We start from the raw sequence: 21,514 nt of genomic DNA, 5'->3' as shown, positions 1-21,514 counted from the left end.
TTAAACTTCTGTATGGGTATATTTTGGTGACAACAGTAAATATGAAAAAGCATCAACAGCAAAGCTTTCAAGGTTAACCAACTCAAGAAATAAGGATTATTTACTATGGTCAAAGCAAAGCAGAAACTTAATATTGTCAATATTTAGTTTCAGATATACTCTGCAGATGTTTTCCTTCTTCATTCTTCTTGCCTTCTTTCCTCACTGGGATATAGTTCCACAAGCTTTTGAAGTTTACACATGGAAAACTGGCAGAGTGTTTTGGTTGTTTTTATTTTAAAAAAAGCAACAGAGTCAGTCGTGATTCCTACTTTGTCGAGAGCCACATATGCACCAGTACAATAGTCATGAGATGATAATCGCAAGTAGAACCTATGCTGGTTCCCTCCCCGTCATCATACATGTTTAGGATAATATCAGGCAGTCACAACAAACAGACCACGCCTGCAAAGCAGTCACCCATTCAGGCAATAGAGATCAAATGTTGATACTTCAAAATTAGCAAGGGGTAAACTAAATATTATATGAAGAAATCCAGCTTTAAAAGCATGTAGATTCCACTGGGATTAGAAAAGTAAATCTCTCTATAAGCACACCATGAGTAAAATTCTAAGGAGATTCAGAATACAGAAAGAAAACCACAGAAGTTAGTTAATGATTCCCTATTCCTCCTGCACTAGTGAGGAACAAACCCTGTCTGCACCCCTGAGTGAGCAATTAATGAATCAACATGAACTTCCATTTTTATGCTGTAAAATCATTGAAAAAGTTAGTTGGAGGTGTAATTTGATTTTTAATGCAGTACAAATGTCATAATTACTGCTAAATACCTCAATACCACTGGAACTTTTATTTGTGGAATGCATGCTTAATATTATGATAAATGATGACCACAATTGTTTTAAATGGTTTTAAAGTTTATTCAGATTGATATTTTAGCTCCTATTTAAATCTGATCATAGCAATGTTACACCCACATCACTGTAGGCATGAATTTATTTTAAAAATGAACACAACTTTTAAAAGTAGAATGGAAAGTGGACAATTTACCTTGAAACACAATGGAATGAAAGAGGATCAGGTGACCTTCCTCCTTGTCTACAAAAATACATGGAACTGCTTAAGACAGGAAGAAGCCTGCACGTCTTGACAAAACATTCAAGTATACATGACCTTTGAGAACTCTCCCAAGAATGCAGTAAAAATGCAATAGATTGCTCCTGTGGAGTATACAGGTACTGTAGTTCCTGAATATTTACAGAAACTGAGGTATAATGGTCACAAAGACCTTGTGGCTGTGGGATGTGAGCAGACTTGAAGCCACAGTCTCTGATCAGCTATGATTTTATTGAATGGTGAAGCAAGTTTACAGGATCAAGTCACTTTTTCCTGCTTCAAGTTTATTTACGTCTATGTTCATAAATTAAATTCTAAAGAAAATGTGAAGAAAAACTGCTGTAGCACAAAGTGCAAATGGTTGAGTTTCAAATCCTATTGTGTGTCAGTGCTATCGTCCTCTGGGTACGTTTGTGTGGACAATGGGAATGTGGCCACTTTATGAAAACCATTTATGATAACACTATTAACATAGAGCTTGACTTATATTACCCAACATAATATACAGCACTCAGGCTGTCAGTCAGTCCAGGAGACTGAAAGACTCAAAAGAAAGAGATCCCCCAGCAAAGAGAGAATCCTACAAAGAAATGCAGTAATGGACAGAGAAGTGGAGCTATCCCAGATTTATACGACTACCTGAATAGTTGTATCTTCACTACAGTTCAACACCTCCAGCTGGCCAGAAACTTACTTTTTAAGGAGTAAGCTTCAGTGAGTTCATTGGTGGAAACTTCCACCATCCATTTTCTTTAGTGAACAGAACATAAACCATTAGGCCAGCAATATTTCCAGTTTCCTTCTTGAAACTAAGTGATATGGTGATTTGTTGGTTTCTTAAACAGCAAAGTGCATGCTATCTTTCTCTTTCGAATCACCTTTTCTCTGTGTGTGTTGTGCAAGTCACACTGTGATGATTACATCCAACCGTTGAGAAATAAGTCTGTAGGTGTGAGGCTGGAAAAGCACAGCAAGTTAGACAGCATCCAAGGAGCAGGTAAGTGCACGCTTCAGGCCAAAACCCTTCTTCAGCACCAGGGAGGGGAGGGGGGAGTCCAGGAATAAATGGAGGGGGGGGGGAGGGGTGGGATGTGGTTGGACTGGGGGTCAGGTAGGAGAGATGATGGTAGGTGAATGCAAGGAGGATGTTATTGTGATTGGTCCATGGGAGGAGTGGAGCGGATAGATGAGTAGGTCAGGTTTTGGTCATGTCAGGAGGGAGAGGGCTGGACATGGGATAGGGCTGGGAGTGGAGGGGTTTTGAAGCTGGTAAAGTCAACATTAAGGCCATTGGGCTGTAAGCTTCCAAGTTGTACCTTCAGTTTACGTTTGGCCTCACTCCGTCAGTGGAGGAGGCAAAGGATGGACTATTTCTGACACCTCCCTCCCCTTCCTGGACCTCTGTCTTCATCTCTTGGAAATGGACTGACCTCCGACATCCATTTCAAACCCACTGATTTCCACAACTACCTCGACTACACCTCCTCTCACCCACCCTCCTGCAAGAATGCTATCCTATGCTCCCAATTCCTCTGCCACATGTACTCCCAGGATGAGGTGTTCAACTCCAGGACATCCCAGATATTCTCCTACTTTAGGGACTGTAATTTCCCTCCTCTGTAATTAAGGATGTTCTCAACCACACCTCCTCCATGTCCCACACTTCTGCCCTCAAACCCTCCCTCCCAACAGCAATAACGATAAAGTCCCCTTAGTTCTCATGTGCCCCTCCACCAACCTTCAGATTCAAAGCATCCTCCTCCAACATTTCCACCACCAAAAAGATATTTCCTTCCCCACCTCTGTCCGCCTTCCGCATGGACCATGCATTCCATGACTTCCTTATCAGCTTTACACTCCCCACCAATTCCTCTACTATACCTGGTACCATTCCCGGCAACTACAAGAGGTGCAACACTTGTCCCTACACCTCCCCCCTCACCTCTGTCCAAGGCGCAAAACAATCCTTCCAGATCCAGCAGAGATTCACTTGCACTTATCCATTGCGTCCGTTTCTCCCGATGTGGTCTCCTCTATATCAGAATGACCAAACGCAGAATCAGGGACCGTTTGTGGAGCATCTGTGTTCTACACGCAACAACCAACCTGACCTTCTAGTTACTAGCCATTTTAAATCCCCGTCCCACTCCCCTGACCACATGCCCATCCTTGGCCTCCTCCACTGTCACAGTGAGGCCAAACATAAACTGGAGGAACAGCATCTTGGGAGTTTACATCCCAATGGCCTTGACATTGACCTCACAGGTTTCAAAAATCCCTCCGCCCCGAGCCCAATCCAATGCCCAGCCCTCCCCCTCCTGACCTGACCTAACCTGTCCATCTTCCTACTTACCCATCTGCTCCACTTTTCCCACAGACCAATCACAATAATTCCCTATCTGATCCATCTATCACCATCTCTCTTAACCTTTACCCTGCAGCCCCAACCCCTCCCTCTATTTACTTCTGGGTTCCTCTCCCCCTCCCCAGTCCCGAGAAGGATTTCGGCCAGAAATTTTGACTTTCCTGCTCTTCTGATGCTGTCTGACCTGCTGTGTTTTTTCAGCCTCACACCTATGGACTCTGGCTTTCAGCATCTGTAGTCCTTATTGTCCCTAAGTTACTGTTTAAAAATAAACTTTTATTCTGTTTTTTTGAAACCTACAGGAAGACCAGTCCTGTGTCTGTTCTTGACAGTGGTAGTGTTCAAATCGTTAAAGCATTCCTTTTCTTGAACTACAGTACTGTCGTTATTTAAAAAGTGAAACAAAAGGAGGAACCATCCTCCCATATCTCTCACTAATGGCACCAATCATTGGCCAGAATTCTGTGGTCAGCTGGGCTACAAAAGAGCTCTCAACAGTGACCTTGGAAGGAAAACTGCTCACAAAGAACTAGCAATCTCTGGGAGGGGAATTTCTCCTTTCTCCATGGCAGTTTCAATCTACTGTGAAGAGCCTTGGAATACAGCAGCAGTGATTTCAACAAGGTTACCAATCAAACCAAAATAGTCACAACAAATCAGCAAATTAAAGCACTGAAAGTCCTTCATTTCTAATTTAAACTTTTCAGAAAGCAAAGTAAACACAAGCAAAATTAAAACCAAATAGACTTTAAAAAGAAAGAAATGACTTAAATTATGCAGAATTTTCAAACACTATGAAAGTTTGCAAATATAAACATCATTTCAAGGAAAGCAAAATTGTTAAGCATGCGTTATAATATTAACATAATGTGGAAAAATCTCCTCCTTCAACAACATGCAACTTACCCCAAGGTTTTTAAGAAGATTAGAAAAAGTCTATTCCTGCTTATATAAGGCCCATCGAGCCTTCTGTACCATTCAGTATATTCATGGTTGATTTTCTGCTGTAACTTTCCCAGCAACCCCTTACGGCCCTTGATTCACTGAGAGTGAAACTACAACATTGGAGTGGAAATGCTCATTGCACAACTGCAAAGCAAGTGTCAGCCGGCCTAGCAGGAAGCCAGTGAATTAGCATTGCACGGTGGAGGAGAGCTTGACACCCAATCAGGCAAGTCAAGTGAGGTGTCTGGTGGAAGAGGGCTTAGGCCCGGATCTGGGATTTAGTCATGGACACTCATTTAAAGGAATGGCTGTCTTCAGGTCAATGGCATCTTCAGGAGAATCTATGCTTGGTGGCAGACTCATTGAAGAAAGCAGAGCACATGGCAGATACTGAAGTCATGCAAAAGCAGTAGGTCCTTCACCTGCCTGAATCACATGGTGCCCTTTTCTCTGGACAGTTGACCTCCTCTGTCTCATTTCCCCATTGCTTCCTTGAGAGTGCACAATTCCTATGGGAACAGCAATCTCTAATGTCTCTGTGAGAACGCTCACTCTCCAGAAAAGCCCTGTCTTTAGGGCCCCTTCTTTTTCAGTATTCCCTTATTTGGAATGTCAGTCTAACAATAGCGAAGCACTAAAGTCCACTGTCAGGATCAACAGCAGCTTCTACCTGCAGCCATTTCCTGCTTAGAAACCATTTTAATCCATCCTTTCCCACCTGGTGTTAATCAGTCCCAATGTTTTTCCTGTGAGACTACCAAAAGGATGAAATGGGTTTTGCAGTCAATACCTCTTTAACAAATTCTTTATTAATTGTTTTATTTCAAATTGGCAGCAGGCTCCTGATATTACCTGCTTGCTTTTCTATACTATCAGAGTCTTGTGGAATGACATTGAATTGCCATCAGGACGTCATTGACCTTTATCTTAGATAAGCATCAGGAGGTGACCTGTCCAATTCACAACCATAAAATTCAACACATTTGCACTAGCTTTGAATTTCCAGGTTGTTCAATTCATGTCCAAATTCCCAAAGTTATTGTAGGTTACAGTGAGGTAATGACAGCAAACAATGCCTAGGTCATTTATTTTGTCATCTGAAAAACTAAATTAAAAGTGAAAGACAAAATGTTTTTACTTCCTGGATTGCTAATTATGAGAATACTTCGATATGATTGGCTACTTATCTTACTTGGTGATATTATTGAACAAAAAATGAAGATCTGCAGAGGCTGGAAATCTGACTCAGAAATGGTTGGAGAAACTCAACAGGTCTGGCAGCTTCTGTGGAACGGAAAACGGAGTTAACATTTAGGGTCTAATGACCCTATTTCAGAACTGGAGCTTCTGCAGCTCCTGTGACTATTTTATCTCTACAGATACTGTCAGACTTATTGATTTATTTTTCCAGGCTTTTCTGTTTTTGTTTGATGACATTACTGCTTCTACACTCGGTGATCCACTAGACTTTGCACCATATTTAAACTGACATTGACAAAGGAAAATTGAAACTAGCGAGATTACAAGATCCTTGTGGGCAACTTTCTTTGAAGTCAATAGTCGGTGCTCTTGCTTCACTAATGATCATAAAATTCAGCTCAAGGCCTTTAAACCTAAAGAAAGTTCCAAACACTCTTGCAGTATTACAGACCCAAAGAAGAGATAAAGCCAATAAGATTATTATGAGTGGTTTTAAAGGACGAAAGGGGAGAGAGGCCTTGTCTTTGTCAATTTCATCTAAATCTTATATTCTTGTGCACTCAACACAGATCTCCACTTTATTCCAATGAAAACCGGCTCATTGTTCAATTTAACCTCGTAGCTAAATTCCCTCAAGCCCGGAATCATTCCGACAAATCTCTTCTGCATTTCCGAGGAAGGGCCACCGGACCCGAAACGTTAAATCTGATTTTTCCCCTTCGCAGATGCTGCCAGACCTGCTGAGCTTTTCCAACAACTTCTGTTTCTGTTGCCTTGGGTGTCAAATGTACAGATATATCCGCGTTTCACCAGCAGAAAGCGCGGAGGTTGGGAATTGGTGTGGAGGGGCAGGCATTAACTTTTGGTTGTAACTGATCAAATCCACTTGTTATTGGATGCCGACCGCTGTCTTGTGGAGTAGATGTGTTTTTCTTTCTGACGCCTGATTTGACCTGGGACATGAAAGCGTCTCTGCTGTAGGACTCGGTTATTTGATTTTTGTTTTATTATTTAGACGCTATCCGGGCGTGCCAGCGCTCTCGGTTCCTTTCAAAGGTTGTATGTGGTGGTGTCATTGCAGGTGACTTGGCGGCTTGCCTGGGGCGCCGAGTGCCTCACTGGGTCTGTCAGTCACTAGCTCCTGACGCGGCACTCCCATTGAAAGGCGCGGAGATTGGATGCAGCTCCTGAATTGATCTGGTCCTTCTCATTCTGTCTTGTCTCTCATTCCACCATCTGGCTCCTCTGGGGAAGACGCTCATTTCCATCGGGTTCCCCTATATATAAAAACCAAACAGCTCAGAAGCTGAGTACCAACAGCCCACACTCTCCTGCCAATTTAGCGGAGAATAGTGACTATTCGATCGTGGTGGGCAAAGGCTTCCCCAGTCCCGCGGAGTGTGTTTGCTGAGGACGGGCAGGTAGGCAGGGGCTGTTGCTGGCCTCGGGACCACCCCCCCACTCTTCTCCCTGTATGTCTAGCGGAGGGCTCCTGGAGATGAAAAGCCCCCGTGAGGAGGATTTGTTCCCGTTCGCTCGGGAGCGGCTCGGGGATGTCCCGGCTGAGCTGCTGTCCTTGCTCAGGCAGAGGGAAAAGGAAGTGCAGCTAGCGGCCGAGCTGGGCAAGGCTCTGCTCTCGGAGAACCAGGAGCTGAGAAAGGCGAACGAGCAAATCCACCGGCAGTTCAGCCAGAAACTGGAGGTGAGTGCCCCCCACCCCCCGGAGGGGGGGAAACCTCACACTCTGTATCGACCACTCTACCCAGCCTCACTGTCCCAACGGTCCCTGTAAATTCTGCGTCCAGATTATCTACCACGTCCTGGGGCAGGCGAAAGTAAATCGAAGCTTATTTTATAACTGAGTTACACCAGCCTCTGAGCGCCCCCTCTCCATTTCCAGCAATGATTATTAGAGTTTTTTTTTGTTTGGAATGATTGTGCAGTATGAGGTGGTCGTCCTGCTACTAACTTGAAGCTTTTGGGGAACTTTCATTGACCAAAAGGCGGTAGGTCTCGGAACTAACCTCCGCTGCGTTGAATGTGATTAATGTCCTCACCAAGGGGTGAAATGAGTGCAGATTCCAGTTACCGGGATGGCGGATGGAGTAGTAAAGAAGACCTAGGGCTACCAGCTTAATTGTCGAGTATCTCCCGAAAATCCACAGTGAGTCTCCCAGACCAAGTTAGTGTGGATGGAACAAAAACAGAAGTTGCTGGAAAAGCTCAGCAGGTCTGGCAGCATGAAGCAAAAAATCCCGAGTTAACGTTCCGGCTCCTGTGACCCTGCCTCAGAACTCCGAACCCGACCCGAAACGTTAACTCTGACTTTTTTTAATGTATTCTTGCTGCCAGAACTGCTGAGCTTTTCCAGCAATTTCTGTTCTTGTTCCTGATTTACAGGATCCGCAGTCCCTTTCGGATTTTATTTAGTGTGGATGGAATCTTGCTCAGAGTGTATGGATTTGGTTCAGTGCATCCGTGTCTCGCGTGATCTCCTGCTTCTGCACTTAGCTATTCCACCATTCCAAGCGTTACCGCTTCGTCTGAACTAGAATTAATTCCCAGAGGCTGGGAAAATCTGGTCTGCATCTCCAGTATTTGCCATTTAATTTAAAATTTTCAGTTTCTCTCCATCTCTGAGGCTTAAATTGGTTAGACTTGTCACAGTCTTGATGAAACTGTCTTTGGAAAATAGAGGACATGAAAACATTTATTTTCTATCCCACATACAGGCTTCGGGATTTCTAACGAGCAAACTGGGCACTGAGAGTTTTGATGTGACGAAAGGCATTAGCAAGTTATCTGCATTTTTTTTAAAAAAAATGCATTTGGAATAGTTGGCAATTCTAATCTCTAATCTCTTTTTAGTGAATTCTAAAAATTTGCTTTTTATGTAAAACGCTGGCTTAAACATTTTTTTGTGCTGACATTTTTTGTGAGCTATTTCGTGAGACGGCGGTGGTCATGCAGGTGGTTCAGAACTCCAGTTTGCTCCTTACTTGTCTTGGTTAGCCCTGTCAGCTCCATCCCTAACAAAAGTTTTTCTGTTCCATTATGTTAATGGCCAAATGTCGCTCCAGCTATCAACAAAATACCGTCAGTAATTTATTAACACAATGTGAAGATACAAACTATAATATTCGTTGTTGATCTGTGGAGGAGAAAAACGAGCAGCTGTGAATTAAATATACTGCCATCTTCCATACATTATTACAGTCGCCGTCAGTTTCCTTGTGGCTAGTTTCCGCGGGCTCTTAGAATAAATATTTGTTGAAAACTCTTTTGTTTTAAAGGCTACAATGAAAAGATACGTAACAAACTCTCCAGTCTTGGTGTAGCTAGTAAAAGAAGAAAACACCGGGACAAGAGTGATTCTGCTAATTGAGCGTATTCTGCTTGAAGTTTCTGCAATCCACCATCTACTTCGGAAATTTTAGCAGCTTCACCAACGATTTGGCTCGGTGGTTAGCACTGCTGCCTCACAGCGCCAGGTACCGGGTTTGATCCCAGCCTCGGGCGACTCTCTGTTGAGTTTGTACGTTCTCCCCGTGTCCGTGTGGGTTTCCTCCCACAGCCCAAAGACGTGGAGGTTAGGCTATATTGCCCACAGTGTCCAAGGGTGTGTAGGTTAGGTGGATTAGCCATGGTGAGGGTGGGGGGATGCTGTATGGAGGGGTGGGGGCAGACTTATTGGGCTGAATGGCCTATTTCCGCACTGTAGGGATTCGGTGATATCATAAGCGGGACACGTGATTTTCAGTGGTACTAAATTAACTGGAAATGATACCCACGGACACATCAGCACTAGAGTGCACCCTTTCATGTTCAACAACGTTGGTACAGATGTGGCTCATTTTGACTCTGTAGCTGGAGGAGGAGGTGGAGGTGGATAGATGCAATGCACGTGGTTTCAAATTCCTCACTGTTACAGAAGCTGGACTGCTTCTCTTCCTGGGATGGGGAATATCCGAGGATGGACATGTCCAGACTGTGTCACCATAAGAGTTACACAAGTCTGATGACACAGAAAGTGGCCATTCAGTCTCTTGTATTTACACTGGCTCTTCAAATGAGCGTCGTGACTAGGTGCCATTCTCCTGCTTCAGCCTCATACCCTTACATAATATATTTTATCCATTGTTTTTTGTTGCTGGGTGGCCTGAGGAATCATAATGAAGTCCAATCCAGCCTGATGGATTCTACAAGCAGCCTCAATGAAGCAAAAAAATCAAAGACAATATCAACACTAAATTTTTAAAAAACTGAAAGAATTGTGGATGCTGGAAATCTGAAACAAAAATAAATTGCTGGAAAAGCTCAGCAGGTCTGTTGGCATCTGTGGAGAGAAAGCAAAAATTAACATTTTGGGTCAGAACAAATAACCATTTATTTGCCTAATTTGCAGACGTTCAAACACAAGTGTTTTGGAGGTGGAAGGCCATAGGACCAAAAAGCCCCTTCTTTTTATATATATAAACTATTTTCCCACCTATCCTATCACCCTATTCACTTTCTACGGACCAACTATTGATTTTTAAATCAATTTGCCTCTTTGTTTTAGTATCTATTTTACAAAGGACTTGGAGCAAATTTAGTTAACTTGAAACTTTAAAGTAATTATGTTCAGACAAGATTTTATAAAATGAGACAGACACGTAGCTAATGAGCTAGCCTTTGATGTTTCCTTCCCTCTTGGGAAAAATATAATGACAATTGATAAACATATCACCCAGGTTCTTTCTGGTACTTTCCAATAGTGAAGAGAGAGAGGAAAAGGACAGCGGTGTATCAGTGAGGTCCAGCATGGGCAGTAATGTCAGTCAGCTTTTAAACAGAAAGTTATGGACAAATTTTGACCTAGTTGAGAAGGAAAATGGAGAATAGTTTAGGGTCAGTGAGGTTAGATGACGTAGTGGTACAGGGAAGGGCAGCATATATCTTCTTTGTATTATTATGCAATACAAATTGCTCTGTCTGAATGAAATGAATCTGATCATAACTGTGGTTCTGTATTTCCACTTGCTGTAAAACAACATACCTTAGCCTTTTGTATGTGACATCTTCCTAGCAAGTAGTTCTTTGGCACACCTACTAAAAGATTGGAGAGACACATCAAAAGACGTAAATATAAAATTAGTTGATACCAGCAATGTACCCTTTGATCTCACTATATTCTAGTAAGATATTGTGGAGTTTGAGTAAACTAATGAAGCTCGAGCCATGGCACGTCCTGTATCCAAAAGAATATCTAAGACAAAAGCCTTGTAACACTATTTCCTTCTAATGTCTTGCATAAATTTTACCCTTAATGTATTCAATCTTCTTATTCCTAACTTGTTCAATTCTAACTTGTGTTGCTGAGATAGGAACACTTCCTTGCTTGTCTAGATTAATTTTATTGACTCCCTTCATAACCTGGCAAATGTGAATTAGTTTACCAAAGTAATAAATGCTATTTTTCTTCTCCTTTTCCTGGAATTCCTTGATTGTAATAAATCGCCTTTTATAAAAGTTGATTTGGAAGACTACGGAGCATTACCTGATTTCCAAGAATTAGATCATGTGGAGCAAATACGTAAGAGGTTTGTATTGCCTGGATTTTGGGATGATTTGTATGTTAGGGTAGACAGAGGGAAATCTTTCCTGCTGGTGGGGTGTCTGTTTATTTTTTATGGAATCTCTACAGTGTGGAAACAGGCCATTCAGCCCAACAAGTCCACACCGTCTAGTACAAAATAACATCAAACGCAGTATCAGACTATTCAGAAGATAAGTTTTTTTGCCATAAATTATGGAAAGTATTGAATTCACTCTCGCCAAAAGTGGTAGATGCTAACTCAAAGTTTTAAAATCTGTGATTGATGTGCTCTTGGCCAACGAAAATGATAAAGCTTATGGAGCCAAGGTGGATGGATTAAATTAAGATAAAGATTGCCATGACTTCACTGAATGGTGGAAAAGACTTGAAGGTTCTTTAGCTTATTCTTGTTCCCCTGTTCCTGAGACATAGTGAGTTGCCCTTAATTCATTTCGGTTGTAGCTTCCTCATTAAGTTTTGGAGGTTTGTCACATGTAATCTTGCCACTCCAAAGCCACTGATTTATTAGTTTACAAATAATCTTCAAATTTGATCCTCATGGCTAATCCACCAATTTATCTAGAATTGAATAAGTCCAATCATAATAATCTAGTAATTATTGTTGCACTATTAACACACACCATTTTGTTTGGACTGGATGTTGGATGAATTAATGAATAAATGGTTGCTTTCACTTACAATTAAAATGCACAAATGAATAGATTAAAAAGCCAAAGAGTTTTAAAAAACAAAAACAGATTACTTCACAACAGAAGTTGTTTGTGCAGTTTGGCACTATGTGCAGTGCTCAGGGAATGTCAAATGTTTGTGTAATGATGAAAGAAGCGTCCAATTTGTTTCATTGGGTTTGGATAGAAGGCACCTTGATGGATAACCTTACCAGAACATAATACCATTAAGGAAATGGAAAAGGTAAATCTGGAATTAAAGAGTAGGACAAAGTTCATACTAACAAGAAGGCATCTTTTTAAAAAAAGTAAAGAAACTCTTCACATAAAAAGAACAATTTCCATCTAGACCAGACCTCCAGGATCAATACTGGATGTGCTCATTCTTAAATGATTAATAATGAAACAACTGGATGCTGTACTACAAGAGCAAATAGTTTTCTGGATAATGGGGTTATGATAGGCCAAATTACTTTCCTTGTCCATAATTATCTCATAATTAATAATCATTGAGAAGTTCATGTTCACAGTTTGCTCCAAGATCACACATTGTTCTGATGAAAGTAGTTTTTGGTAACAAATATGGACATGATCCATTCTTCTGTTTACCATCTCCTGCATCCAACATATAATAACAATAATACTTTAACATTGTTATTTGCTTGAGCCTCTACATTTCCAATTATTTTCCTTCAGGAACTGGAACAGGAGAAATACTCATCACATCTGAAACATGAGGGGAGGAGGAGTGAATGGGAGGCTCAAGTTGCAGAGCTGGAAATTGATCTACAACAGTTACAGCTAGAGCTCCAGAAACAGCAGCAATATCTACGTGAGGTTGAGAAGGTTAAAATAGACATGGAATGTGATCTAAGTGAACAAAACCAGAGGCTGGTGGAGCAACTAAACAAAGTAAGACTTGGATATATTAAGTATGAGTCTTGTTAACTATTGTGATTTTGACCAACAAACTTTCCAGTGAATTACATCAATTGCTGGGTTGTGCTAAATGTAGTCTCTTCAGGGATCTTTGTTACTTTTCATCTTTTTTGATTCCTCCTAAAACTACTTGGTTCCATTACTGTGGATGTTCTATACATACATGGGAAGACCCCATGCTTTCTGCTCAATCCCTGAGTAACTTACTCATAAACTTATTGTGTGTCTGTGACTTTCATCCAGCAATTATTGGTGACATGATCAGGAAAGACTGAAAAGTGCATCACAAATGGAGGACATTTATTACAATGTTAGCAAGTAGTACATAGCTACAGGGAAGTAGCTGAAGTCTATGGTCAGATTCCATGGACTAAGTCCCTGAGCTAAATAGAGAATACACAGGAGAGGATACTGAACACAGAATCAATTTTGTAATAATGAGATCTATTAGCCACTGAGCAAAAGACCCTTAATTTTGTTTCAAGGCATGCATGCATTCCTCTGTGAGCTGCATTTTCATTAAATGTTTATGTCCAAGATCTGAGTGAAACTCACTAGGTAATCCTCCCGTATCAGGAGTCAAAGCAGAAGAACTAGTTGGTAGTTAGTCTGCATGTAGATAATCAGGTTTAAATAAGTTTTGAAGAAGTATTATTTTAAAGAACAGCTCAAAGAGTAATTAAAATATATCAACATGTATAGGTTGGCCATTCAGCCTGTCAATCATATTCTGCTACTTAGGTCTGATCTGTACCTTTAAAGCACTTTAGCTTTTCTTAAAACATAACCCCTAATATTTAAATTGAAGAAAAATGTACCCATTTCATTATTGAAAATTTCAATTGAAGCAGTGGTTACAACTTTTTGTAGGAGATTTCTATTACCTTTCATTTAAAAAAAAGTATTTTCAGAAAGTGACTGCATTTAACTCTAGTAATCTAACCTGGTTGTTATATGCACAGTTGCAAATCACTTCCGTAGGAATTTTTAAATTTAGACTTTCAAGTACTTGAAATAGCTCAATTAACAACACAGCTTCCTTAACCAATATTTCAGAACTTCAATTTCCCTGTCTTCTCTCAGTTGTTTGAGCTAACTGAAATAATCAAGTGTTATTCATGTTTTTGTAACCTATGGACTCATTATCCCAAAGTTCTCCTACATGATTGCCCATCTTCATTTTCTGTACACTTCATCTATGCTAAAACTGTGCTGACTATTCATTACATTACACAAACTATTAGCCTTATCCCACATTAGGTCCTGGCCCCTAAACATTTAAATTTAAAATTCTCAGCTTTGTATTTAACTCTCTTCATATCTCCACAATGTTAATTTTCTTTGGTGCTATTAAAAATAACCAGCCAGTTCCACATGTTCTCAAATATACACAAGCTTGGAAAAAAAATCTTAATCAATATGTTTTTATCTTAACTGTGTTATAACTGCTCACAGAAAGAAGAGGAGGTGTACTTGTTCTGATGACAGACTGTACTGTGCAGGCTCCAGAAAATTCCATTTACCTGTAAAAAGACAGACAGGCTTATCTAGTAAGCTAAAGGAGAAATGTAGATTACACAAGCAGAAAAGGGTAATAGTTCCTTTTGCTTTAAAGTGCAGTTTGATCCTAAACAGTCTGAATGGGTGCAATCGTGCATGTGGAGTAAATGGAACATAAGGAAATGAGTTTTAATTAAGTGCATTCCAGTAGAGATTCCATCATTAACTCCCATTAGAGAATGGACATTTTGAAGAGAGTAATTTTGCTCTCATGCTGGCATCTTCCTGGCAGTCCTGTCTGACTAACCAGTCTCTCTCGAGTTTCTGTGTTGGCTTTAATCATGAATTTTTATTGATGTGAAGTCCACTGAGCGTGGGTTGCACAATATGTTATTGTACTGGAAAAACCTTCAGTAACGTCATTGTGTTTAATACTTTTTGGCCTTGATTAATTCTGTGAGCGTCATCTCACAAAGCTGCTAGCATTACATTCCCCCACCCAGTGGTGTAATGTAAACTTTCCTCAGGCAATTCTCTGACCTTTTTTTAACTATTATGGCAAGTTTAAAATAATGTAGGTGTGGTTCCTGGGGGAATTTTGTGTGTTCCGAGAAGTACTGTATTAGAATAGTAAAGGACAGATACTTAATGCTGGCAACAGATTGCCCAATTCACACACCAACTGCTGTATAATTGTGAGGCATTAATTTAAACTGATTTACAATTTGGAGGAAATGCACCTTTCTCCTTTATAATGTCATCAAATACTTTTCAGTTCTGCCTGAAATTAAACCGCAACAAAACTCCTGAATTGGAGTCAAAAACAAAAACAAAGTTGCTGGAAAAGCTCAGCAGGTCTGGCAACATCTGTGAAGGAAAAAACAGAGTTAATGTTTCGGGTCCGGTGACTGTTTTCTCCTTCACAGATGCTGCCAGACCTGCTGAGCTTTTTTTGTTTTTGTTCCTGACTTACAGCTTCCGCAGTTCTTTCGGTTGTTATCCTGAATTGGAGTGTATGTTATGATTTCAAGTATACTTGTACATAACACAGACATTGAATTCAAAACAGCAGAAGAAGCTACATCTGTTTTGCTGCTTACCTTGTATCCAGTGTGGTCTGTTCTCATTGTAAGTGTGAGGGCTGTATCTAGCGCACGTTATACTCAATGCCCACTATGTACACAGGCTGTGTGCTGAACCCCCATTGTGTGCTTTTTGTACTGGTACTAGTGTGGGGTGTATCTCCAGTGTGTATAGTATCTGCTGTACCCAGTATATCTTGTGCTTGCCATACTCTATGCTGTGTGTACCATATTTGCTGTACACTAATTAACGTGTGTGTTACATCTGCTATATATGGCTAATCAGCTCTTTTTTTTTTGCCATTTATCTTGGCACACCTTTAAATGCCTCTAACTGTGTCTTTGCTAACCACTGGTCTCACATCTGATGGAGTCATAGATATTTCCTGAGCTGCACACCCTTGAATGCCACAAGAGAGCGTGACCGTGATGGTAAGGGAGCATCAGCAAACTGTTACTTTATCAGGCTGTTCCCAAGTGCTTTGTGTTCCTGAGAACTGATTCTCAGTTTTCAAAGCTTTCACAGTTCAAAAACTTTTGGCCTGAGTAGTTGAATCAGATGTCAACAGTTACAAAGCAGTGAATGTCTCTAAATACCAAGTCAGTCTTTCTAATCAGTGCTTTACTGGGGATCTTATATTTTAAGAAATTTGAATCTTCTTGCAGTGAAATGGTGAAAGGTGCTTTGGTACATCTCAGAGGTACTATTTGCAATAAAATTTAGTGCAGTAACATATCCAAGCACAACACTGAATTGAGAGCACCCCACCAACCCCAACTTTCCAAATAAAAAGTAAGATTAATTCCAATTAATTTGCTATTGTAGTTATGATTGAGGATAACAAGAGAATTTGCTATTCTTTAAATATTGTATGGGACTTTTTTAAGCAAAAGAAGGTGCAATGTTTAATTCCATTAGTGCTGGAAAAAGAAAGACTTGGGGTCAAAGCTATTTGTCTTGCTCTCATCAGGACAGGTCACAAGAATGCCAAATTTCTAAGGGAGCAACAACTTATATCACATGAAAAAATGGCGATGGCTGGTTGGCATATTGACTCTGGTTAAGGTGTTGCCATGGAGAATGAACCAGGGAATAGTTATTCTCCCATGCTATTGTTTAAATCAAAATAGGTGCAATCTTGAAGACATGCAGAGGAAAAGTGCCTTTGTATGTAGCCTTGAGCAAGCATAAATGAGCCATATTACAAGGCCAACTAATAATCTTAAATTGGTTGTTAGTGTAATTCTTAACAACTCCAGTTGTTCGGTAAGCACTATTCAATCACAGAATCGCATCTGATGTTAACTATTAGGTTCTAAACTTTACAAACACCAGCTATTGAGTATTAGCAGCAATCTGCCTTACGTGAACAATCAAAGGGTCATTTTGTCATAACTGTTTGATATGATCATGTCCTGTGAGATAAGCCATGAGCAGACCATTGCTCACTGTGTATCATGTATGCTCATGAGTGACTTTCAGCTCTGAAAAGTGCCCAGTTTACTTTTGATTACCCCAGAAGAATAAGGCATCTCAATTTTGAGCAACAGGTGAAGCTAGCCGGTTCACATTATTACAGTGTAAAAGCAACATGAATGGTATCCTCCATGAACAGAATGCTGCTGCCAATTCAAAAAAATGTTCTGTCTACCACGAGTAATGTAGTTTATGAATTTCATTACTGATATGATGCTAAGTGTGTGGTTTAGATGTCCCTATGACTGGTAGATTACATGCTGTTTGATACACATTTGGGTGGTACATGGGGAGATGTGATGTAGGAATAGTTTCACATAGAGGTGTGGTGTGGGGGTAGATAGCTGCAGAGGTGTAGTTTAAGGGCAGATACCTGTAGAAGTGTGATGTAAGGGTAGGTATTTGTAAACATGGGATGCAGGGTCAGATGCCTGTAAAGGTGTGATATATAGGGGCAGAAATGCTTAGGGACTGGATCAGGTACTGATAGCGGGTGATGCAGGCGCTGCGTTTTATTTATAAGCACAGCTGATGATCCTTGCCGCAGCTATAAAAGATGGACTGAATGACAAAAATGTCATGTGTTGAAGGAAAAGTACTGATCAGAATAGACTGGAAAATAATAAAATGTTTTGATAATCACTTATTTTCTTGGTATTGATCTTGCTGGGTGTGTTTTCAGTGACACCTGCTTAGCCGGTTTTAAGCAGATACTGCGGCTGTGCCTTCAAATAAATGTTACATAGTTTTTTTTGTCTTGCTTTCCTAAAACCACTTCACTTTTGGGTCTGCTCCGTACTGTACAGAGTCCTTAAGATAACATAAGATGTTCTTGAGGTAGGATGAAGCCAGTGATGTTGGGTGCTGTTGTTTTCTGTAATGGGAGATATACGGAGTTAAAAAGAATGTAAGAACTGCAGAAACTTTTGTGGCAGGTCATGAAATGGGGGTACTGACTGGGGTGATTTTAAAAAAAAAAGTGGGGTAGGGACTTTGAGAGATGTTGTGCGAACATTACCCAGCAGCACAGGATTTGTTACATTCACAGGAACAGTGTTGTTCTCTGTTCAACCACTGTATCATGTTTTGTCTTGCAACTGCATTCATAACCTGTGTGGTCACTGTACCCATTTGTTATTTGGTTACTTTCTTTTTATTTCAATTGTCTTTTTGATCTTCTAGAATGCGCTGATTCATGCTGAGTTTTGGTTCTGCTGATGCATCTCCAGGACCTCATCCATTAAAGTTTCTTCACAGCAAGAGTCAACAGGTGGAATGCACAGTTGAAATAGACCTAGTCCATATCTGACAGAACCAAGGGCCCTATTCCCTGTAAGAACCATTGACTGGTGCTGTAGTGCAAACATGCTGGTTGAGTTTTAAGATTTCCTACCCCAGGAATACTGAGCTTAGTTGAAGCATTTCAATTACTACCCTAACTAAAATCAGTTAACCCAGTGCAGATTAGACATTGGACATGGCATCAACAATTTGCATGGCCCAGTGTTACACAAATGCTCACACATCAATATGGCATGGAAACAGATCCCTTGGTCCAACTCCCCTGCACTGACCAGATATTCTCATATCCCTCTTAAACCCTTCCTATTCATATACCCATCCAGATGCTTTTTAAATCTTATAGTTGTACCTGTTTCCACCACTTCCTCTGGCAGCTCATTCCATACACACACTACCCTCTGCATGAAAAAGTTGCCCCTCACATTCTTTTTAAATCTTTCCCCTCTCAACTTAAACCTGTGCCCTCTAATTTTGGACTCCCCCCATCCCAGGAAAAAGACCTTGGTTACTCACCCTATCCATGTCCCTCACGATTTTATAAACTTTTTAAAAGGTCAGCTTCTGATGCACCAGGGGAAAAAGCCCCAGCCTATTTAGCCTCTTCCTATAGCTCAAATCCTCCAGTCCCAGCAACGTCCTTGTAAATCTTTTCTGCATCCTCTGAAGTTTGACAACATCCTTCCTATAGCACAGCGACCAAAACTGTACACAGTATTCTAAAAGCAGCCTCACCAACGTCCTATACAGCTGCACATGATGTCCCAACTCCTACGTTCAATGTTCTGACCAATGAAGGCAAGTGTGCCAAACACCACCTTCACCACCCTGTCTAGCTATGACTCTACTTTCAAGGAACTATGAACCTGCACCCCAAGGTCTCTTTGTTCAGCAACATTCCCAGGGCCTTGCCATTAAATGTATAAGTCCTGTCCTGGTTTGCCTTTCCAAAGTACAACACCTCACATTTATCTAAATTAAACTCGATTTGCAACTCTTTAGCCCATTGGTCCATCTGATCAAGGTTCCATTGTACTCTGAGGTAACCTTCTTTGCTGTCCATTACACCACCTATTTTCGTGTTATTTGTAAACTTACTAACCATGCCTCCTATATTCAAATCATTTATATAAATGATGAAAAGCAGTGGACCCAGCACCAAACCTGTGGCACACTGCTGGTCACAGGCCTCCAGTCTGAAAAGCGACTCTTCAGCACCACCCTCTGTCTTCTACTTTCATGCCAATTTTGTATCCAACTGGCTAGGTCCCCTGAATTCCGTGTGATCTAACCTTATTAACCAGTCTACCATGCAGAACCTTGTTGACTGCTTTGCTGAAATCCATGTAGACAACATCCATTGCTCTGCCTTCATCAATATTTGTCACCTGTCCAAAAAACTCAAAGTTGGTGAGACACGATTTCCAATGCACAAAACCATTTGACTATCCCTAATCAGTCCTTGCCTTTCCAAATGCATGTAAATCCTGTTCCTCAGAAACCTCTTCAACAACTTACCCACTGCTAATGTAAGGCTCACTGGTCTATAGTTCCCTGGCTTTTCCTTGCAGCGTTCTTAAATAATGGAGCATTTGGCTATAGATGATACAAATATCTCAGCAAGAAGCCCAGCAACCATTTCCTATCTTCCCACAAATTTCTGGGAAATACCTGATCAGGTCCTGGGGATTTATCTACCTTTGTGTTTTCAGACCTCCAGCACTACCTCTTTTGTAAAATGAACTCTTTTCAAGACATCACTATTTATTTCTCAAAGTTCCCACGCTTCCATGTCCTTCTCCACAGTAAATACTGATATGAAGTATTTGTTTAGTGTCTCACCCATCTCTTGTGATTCCACACCTAGATGGACATGTTGATCTTTAAGGGGCCCTATTCTCTCCCTGGTTACTCTTTTTTTTTTGCCCAGAATGTACTTAGAGTCTCTTTTGGATTCTCCTTAACTCTATTTGCCAAAGGTATCTCGTGTTCCTTTTTTTTGGCTTCCTGATTTCCCTCTTAAGTATACGCTTACTGCCCTTATTCTCCTTGAGGATTCACTCAATCCCAGCTGTCTATAACTGACATATGCCTCATTCTTATTCTTGACCACCGCCTTAATTTCTCTAGTCATCCAGCATTCACTACATCTATCAGCTTTGTCCTTTACACTAATGGGAACATACTGTCTCTGAACTCTCTAACTCATTTTTAAAGGCCTCCCACTTCTCAACAGTCCTGTACCTAGGAATAGTCTCCCTGTATCAACTTTTGAAAGTTCCTGTCTAATACCATCAAAATTGACCTTCCTCCAATTTAGAACTTCAACTTTTTGATCAGTTCTGTCTTTTCCATAATTATTTTAAAACTAATAGAATTATGATAACTTGCCCCAAAGTGCTCCCCCACTGACACCTCAGTCACTTGCCCTGCCTTTTCTCCCAAGAGAAGGTCAAATATTGCACTTTCTCCAGTAGGTGCATCCACATATTGAATAAGAGAGTTTTCTTGTACCCACTTAGCAAATTCCTCCCCATCCAAGCCTTCAACACTGTGACAGACCCAGTCTGTATTTGAAAAATTTGAAAAAAAGCACTCCTACTCCTACTCTCTCTAGCACATGGCACTAGTAGTAGTCCAGATATTACTACTCTCAGGACCTATTTTGTAACTTCCTGCCTAGTTTCTTATATTCTCTCTGCAGAACCTTGTCCTTTTCTCTACCCATGTCATTGGCACCAACATGCACAACCTCCTCCTGCTGGTCATTCTCCCCTTTGAGAATATTCTGCACCCTCTCCGAGATGTCCTTGACCCTGGCACCAAGGAGGCAACACACCATCCTGATGTCTCATGACGGCAGCAGAAACGTCTATCTGTGCCCCAAACTGGAGAGTCCCTTATTGCAATCAATCGCTTGGAACCTGACATACCCCTCGCTACAGTACAGCCAGTCATAGTACCAGAAACCTGGCTGTGCATGCTATATTCCTCTGAGAGGCCATTCTGCCCCTACAGTAACCAAAACAGCATACTTGTTTGAGATGTGGATAGCCACAGAAGATTCCTGCACTACCTCGCTACCTCTCCTATCATTCCTAGCAGTCAATCATCTACCTGACTGTATCTGCGGTTTTTCTGCCTTCGTGAAACTGCCATCCCAACTGCCACGCTCTTGTAAACTCCTCACTGCCACTAACAGCCGCTCCAACCGATCCATGCGGTCCAATAGGATTCGCAACCAAACAGACTTCCTGCAGACGTGGTCTCCAGGACCATTCAAAACCTCTCTGATCTCCCAAATCTGACCGGAACAGCGCATAA

General features: G+C 41.1%; 1 protein-coding gene across 1 annotated transcript in view; it reads left to right on the top strand.

Moving 5' to 3' along the window:
* The first annotated feature begins 6,663 nt into the window (after positions 1–6,663).
* Positions 6,664–21,514, top strand: part of LOC109916764 (BICD family-like cargo adapter 1) — a 28,402-nt gene continuing 13,551 nt past the window's right edge. The window contains exons 1-2 of the mRNA XM_020516500.2: positions 6,664–7,328; positions 12,590–12,805. Coding sequence (XP_020372089.1) covers positions 7,101–7,328; positions 12,590–12,805 — 444 coding nt within the window. The 5' untranslated portion in view covers positions 6,664–7,100. The remainder of the gene's footprint in view (positions 7,329–12,589; positions 12,806–21,514) is intronic.

Source organism: Rhincodon typus, chromosome 26 (genome assembly GCF_021869965.1).
Source record: "Rhincodon typus isolate 14 chromosome 26, sRhiTyp1.1, whole genome shotgun sequence".
NCBI lineage: Eukaryota > Metazoa > Chordata > Chondrichthyes > Orectolobiformes > Rhincodontidae > Rhincodon > Rhincodon typus.
Note: the sequence above shows the minus strand (reverse complement) of the source record. Positions and strands in the feature narration are given on the sequence as shown.